General features: G+C 60.8%; 1 protein-coding gene across 1 annotated transcript in view; it reads left to right on the top strand.

Annotated features, from left to right (window-relative positions):
* KIF7 (kinesin family member 7) overlaps positions 1-5,721 on the top strand; it is a 22,250-nt gene that overhangs the window by 3,058 nt on the left and 13,471 nt on the right. The window contains 7 exon segments of the mRNA XM_077774257.1: positions 7-120; positions 841-957; positions 1,483-1,710; positions 2,763-2,908; positions 3,261-3,376; positions 3,559-3,711; positions 5,388-5,590. Of these exon segments, the coding sequence (XP_077630383.1) occupies positions 7-120; positions 841-957; positions 1,483-1,710; positions 2,763-2,908; positions 3,261-3,376; positions 3,559-3,711; positions 5,388-5,590 (1,077 nt within the window).

Here is a 5,721-nt window from a genome sequence, read left to right as displayed (position 1 = left end):
GTCGAGGGCGAGCGCAGCGCCCTGAGCTCCGCCTCCGGGCCCGACAGCGGCATCGAGAGCGCCCCCGCCGAGGAGCAGGCCGCGCAGGCGCCCGGCGGGCCGAAGGTGGCCAAGGGCCAGGTGTGGCCCCGGGGAGGGAGGGAGCGGGGAAGGGAGACGCCTTCGCGCAGCCAGCGGTGCCCCTGCCCCTTGTCCATCAGCGGAGCACATTCCGGATTCAGGGGCAAATTCTGATGACCTTGATCACGTTCCTTATCCTCCCGCGATGGTCTCTCTCTGTGAAAGAGGGATAACGTGGGGATGATGTAAGGGCCGAAGGTGTACCAAGTGCCTAGCACGGCAGGCTGGTGGAGCCTCAGTAGGTTGTTCCTAATAATAGCGGTGCCGTTATTATTATTTTTTATTTTTATTTATTTCTGAGAGAGAGAGAGAGAGACAGCGTGAGCAGGGGAGGGTCAGAGAGAGAGGGAGATACAGACTCTGAAACAGGCTCCAGGCTCTGAGCTGTCAGCACAGAGCCCGAGGCGGGGCTCGAACCCACGAACCGTGAGATCATGACCTGAGCCGAAATCGAACGCTTAACCGACTGAGCCACCCAGGCGCCCCCAGCGGTGCCGTTATTATTAGCAAAAGGATAATTAATAATTCAAGAGATGGCCCAAATAGCTTGCAGAGGGGCCGGGTGGGCTCTGGAGCCCCCATCGCAGGCAGGGCTTGCGGCAGCGTAGCAAGCTGGGCTAGGGGAGGAACGCTTAGCAGGGCAGGGAGAGGGCTGGGGCGCCCCCGAGACCCGCAGGCTTGCCAGCTCCGGCGCCTGAAGCCTCTCTCCTTGCCCCATAGGAAGATGAGGGGGCACTGCAGTTGCTCGCCCTGCAGAGCCAGGTGGCCCGCCTGGAGGAGGAGAACCGAGACTTCCTGGCGGCACTGGAGGACGCAATGGAGCAGTACAAGCTGCAGGTGGGAGCAGGCTTCCTCCAGGTGAACTTGAGCTAAGTCTCCCGGGAGGAGAGGGAGTTGGCCGCGGTGGGCTTCGGGCAGGGGGCCAAGATGGGGGAGGCACAACGGAGCAAAAGCGTGGAGGTGAGGAAGAGAATGGTGCCGGTGGTTGTGCGTGATGGCCGTGAACCTGGATGAGAGGTGGGACGGGTCCCTGTTGTCCCAGGGTAACAGGGTCAGCGTTGCTTCTGGCGCCCTCTGGCGGCCGTGTTTGGTATGAAGGCGGAGGACTGACCTGGAGCTAGTGGGGGTGGGGTGAGAGCTTGACCCCGAACAACCAGTGAGTGAGTGAGTGTGTGCGCGCGCGCGCATTGGCGGCAGGGGGCGGGGCACCAAGAGGTGGTCAGAGGTATCTGGCCCTTCTCAGTTTTAGCCAAGAGAGGGTGGGGCGGCCCCTGGTCTTCAGCTGCCGCCACTTCTGCCCGTCAGCACCCCTGCACCCTCTCCACGCCCACCCCCCATCAGCACCTGAAACTTGTCTTCCAGAGCGACCGGCTTCGGGAGCAGCAGCAGGAGATGGCCGAGCTTCGGCTGCGGCTCGAACTGGTGCGGCCTGGCTGGGGGACCCCAGGGCTCCTACAGGGCCTGCCTCCCGGCTCCTTTGCACCCCGGCCTCACACAGCCCCGCTCGGCGGTGCCTACAGCCACGTGCTAGGCATGGTGCCCGCCGTCTGCCTTCCTGGGGATGAAGTTGGCCCTGAGAATTGGGGAGAGGTGAGGCGGTGGTGAGCCCGGGTGTCTGTTGGACAGGCTCGGGCGGGGGATGCACCCCTCCCCCCAGGCTTTCCTGGGACCAGCTGTGAGATGCCCTTTTCCAGTGCTCCGAGAGACAGGGCCAAAATATAGGTGACTCCGTAGGGCCGCTCAGAAGGGTCTGGTACCACTGGGCGTCCCTGGGCTGGCTAGAGAGTTTTGGAGCGAGGCGGTTACAGAGGAAGTTCTTTCTTCCCGAAAGCTCTGGGTCATCTCAGGTGTAAAAGCCTAAGGCATTGAGGAGGGAGGGCGTGAGTTTGACAGGGTCTGTGATACACCCACCACGCTGGCAGGGCGCTGCTGGTGAGCTAAGACTTGGGTGCAGATGGGAGCGCCTGGGTGGCTCAGTCAGTTAAGCTTCTGACTTCGGCTCAGGTCATGGTCATGTTGTTTGTGGATTCGGGCCCTGTGTCCCGCTCTGTGCTGACAGTCCCGAGCCTGGAGCCTGCTTCAGATTCTGTGTCTCCCTCTCTGCTCCTCCGCTGCTCGCTCTCTCGCGCTCTCTCTCTCTCTCTAAATCAAACATTAAAAAAAGGGCGGGGGACGCCTGGGTGGCTCAGTCGGTTAAGCGTCCGACTTCGGCTCAGGTCATGATCTCGCGGTTCGTGGGTTCGAGCCCCGTGTCGGGCTCTGTGCTGACAGTCCTGAGCCTGGAGCCTGCTTCTGATTCTGTGTCTCCCTCTCTGCTCCTCCGCTGCTCGCTCTCTCGCGCTCTCTCTCTCTCTCAGAAATAAAGAAAAAACATTAAAAAAAAAAAAGACTTGGGTGCAGATGACCTATATACAAAGATGGGGCAAATTGTCACCCATGGAGTCCGAGGTGCTGTGGGAGCCACAGGAGAGGGGCCGGTGGGGGCTTAGGAGGAAGCTCCTCCTCTGACTTGGGATGGCGGGGCTGTGAGGAGGGCAGGCAGGACCGGGCACAGGGCCGGGCAAAGATTGCTGATGGGCAACGGCTGGTGGACGGTGCCCTGGGGGCTTCCTGTCCTGAAACTCTGGCGCCTCCCCAACCAGGTGACGGATGGGAGAGAGGCTGGAGCCAGGCTGCTGGCAGAGGCTGACAGGCCCGGAAGCTGCTCTTCAGCTGCGTCCGAGGAGGAGGAGCGGGAGGAGGAGCGGGAGGAGGGGCAGCCGCCCCTGCGGCCCTTGCACCTGCGCAGGTGAGTGCTCCCCGCCCCGCTCACCTCGGGGCCCAGGCTGGGATCCCACTGCGGTCTCAGGGGCCCTCACCTCGTTGCCCCGGCCCACCGGGAAGAGCAGATGGGGACTTCGGGCTGGGAACCAGTGGGGTGAGTATGCTGGGGGGGGCGGCTCCGGCCTCCTCCTGGTTCCCAGCCTTCACTGCGCCTTCAGTGGCGCCCAGCAGTCTGTCGCCCCCTGAGCCCAGCCCCTTGGCCTTAGTTCTGCCAGACCGACGCCCTGAGGTTCCATTGACCCTGAGCAGATAGAAGGCCCAGGGGCTTCTCCTCCCTCTGGCTAGGAGGGGTACAGACTCCTGCCTCTGTCTTCCAGAAACGGCATCAGCAAGTGGAGCCAGAGTGTGGGGGCCCGCCCAGGGAGCCCACGCGACGGCAAGGGCCCAGAGCTTCACCTTGAAGAACTGGGTACAGCCATCCCGGGGCCCAGAGGTGAGCTGCCTCAGGTGCAGAGAGGGCTCTGACCTTCCCCTCCACGGTCCCAGAGTGGCTGTCCTAGACGGTGCACACATCATCCCTCGCTGCCCCTGCCCGGGGCGTGCCTTCCCCCCTCCTCCACCCCCCCCCCCACACTGTTCCTTGGGGCCGTGGCCTTGACAGTGGGCTTATTACAGGAGTTGGTGGGAGCAAGGCCCTGGCTCGACCCCGCCAGACCCCAGCTGCCACGGCCTCTGAGTGGCGTCTGGCCCAAGCGCAACAGAAGATCCGGGAGCTGGCCATCAACATCCGCATGAAGGAGGAGCTCATTGGCGAGCTGGTCCGCACAGGTGAGGTGATGGGCTTTCGGGTGGCCTCCCGCCTGAGGGTGGTTGGGGGCGGGGAGCAGATGGCTTAGTGCGGTGACCAACTCGGCCTCTTGCAGCTGTATGACCTTTAGCAAGTAGATTAGCCTTTCTGTGACTCCGTTTTCTTCTCTGTAAAGTGGGGTAGTAATTGCACCTGCTTTTTGGGCGGTTGAAGTGACTTAATTCAGCGGAAGCACTTAGACTGGTTCTCGGGAAGCGTCCTGTTGGTGGTAGCGGTAGTTGTGCTTAACAGCTGCCTGCTGTGTTAGTTACTGCGCTGGGCACAGAATCTTTTACTCCTAGGGTGCAAATGGTGTCCCCAAATCATGCTACATTTGCTACTGGGGACGCACGTAAAGAGGCAGGGGACGATCTGCAGTAGTGACCAGCTGAGCCTTTTTATTTGAAGGGTTATGTATTTATTACACAATACATCAGGAAGGAGCGCCTGGGTGGCTCCGTCAGTTGAGTATCCGGCTACAACTCAGGTCATGATCTCACGGTTCGTGGGTTCGAGCCCCACGTCGGGCGCTCTGCTGACAGCTCAGCACCTGCTTTGGATTCTGAGTCTTCCTCTCTCTCTCTTTCTCTCTGCCCCTCCTCTGCTCGTGCTCTCTGTCTCCCTCAAAAATAAACATTAAAACATATGCATCATGAAGAATTTCAGGCAGAGGAGGAGGAAGGCTGGCAGAGCAGGGCCCCGTGCGCCCATCACTCGGATTTAGCGTTACGAGGTTCTTCCGCATCCCTTCCATTTCTCTCTTTTGTCTTGGCTGAAGTGTTTTGAAGCAAATCCGAGGCATCTTGCCAGCTCACCCCCACACCTTTCAGGATGCCTCTTTCTGGACACTTTACCCGAAATGCCATGAGCACGTCTAACGAAGCTTGATGTCACCTTCGTGTCCAGAGGACAAGCCCGTTCCCTCAGTTCTTCGGCAGAGCTGGCTTGCTGGAGCCCAGCCCCACACGTGTTCCACACGCCGTGCTCGTTAGGTGTCTCTCTCCTGCCTCCTCACGGCCTTGCGGCATGCCCTAACCCCCTCGTGTTCAGGACTCGCTCGTTTGCTTCCTCGCGGAGTTACTCACCTCGTTTCTCTGTTCTCCAGATTTCCTGCAAATGGGAGTTAGTTCTAGAGGCTTAATTATATGCAGGCCCAACCTGTGTGTTCGCTAGTTGGTATCAGGTAAAAATAAAGCCAGTTTAGGGGTGGCCTGGGTGGCTCAGCTGATGGAGCTTCTGACTCTTGATCTCGGCTCAGATCGTGATCTCACGTCTCGGGAGTTTGCGTCCCGAGTCAGGCTCTGTGCTGACGGTGTGGAGCCTGCTGGGAGCCTCTGTCTCTCTCTGCCCCCTCACCCCCCCGTGCACACGCACGTGCATTCTCTCTCTCTCTCTTTCTCATAAAAATAAACATTAAAAAAATTAAAGCCAGCTTGACCCATAGTTTCTGTGGGTCACTGCTATGCAGAAGGCTAATTCTAACTTAAAAAGGGAGTGATTGAAAGGAAAATCTGGTGAGTAAATCACAGTACCAGGCTTGGCAAAACCCACGCGGTGAGCATGGCTGGCAGAGGTCCGGAGCGCCTCCTCCAGCAGGAGATGGTCCCCGTGGGGGAGAGGCACCGCCTGTGCTGATGACCCCCCCCCTTCCTTCCAGGGAAGGCGGCCCAGGCCCTGAACCGCCAGCACAGCCAGCACATCCGGGAGCTGGAGCAGGAGGCAGAGCGGGTGCGGGCCGAGCTGAGCGAAAGCCAGAGGCAGCTGCGGGAGCTGGAGGGCCGGGAGCCCCAGGACGCCGGCGAGCGGTCCCAGCTCCAAGAGTTCCGCAAGAGGGTCGCTGTCGCCCAGAGCCAGGTGCAGGTCAGTGTGGGGGTCCCCGGGGCAGTGGCTGGGGTCCTGGGATCAAGCCACGTGGGCCCCGGGGCCCAGGTGCACGGGCGCCTGTGGGTGCTCGGGCCCCCGTGGCCCAGCCCGTGGCTGCCTTGGTGACC

This window comes from Crocuta crocuta, unplaced genomic scaffold (genome assembly GCF_008692635.1).
Source record: "Crocuta crocuta isolate KB4526 unplaced genomic scaffold, BGI_CrCroc_1.0 scaffold7, whole genome shotgun sequence".
Lineage (NCBI taxonomy): Eukaryota > Metazoa > Chordata > Mammalia > Carnivora > Hyaenidae > Crocuta > Crocuta crocuta.
This window is presented reverse-complemented; position numbering and strand designations above follow the sequence as displayed.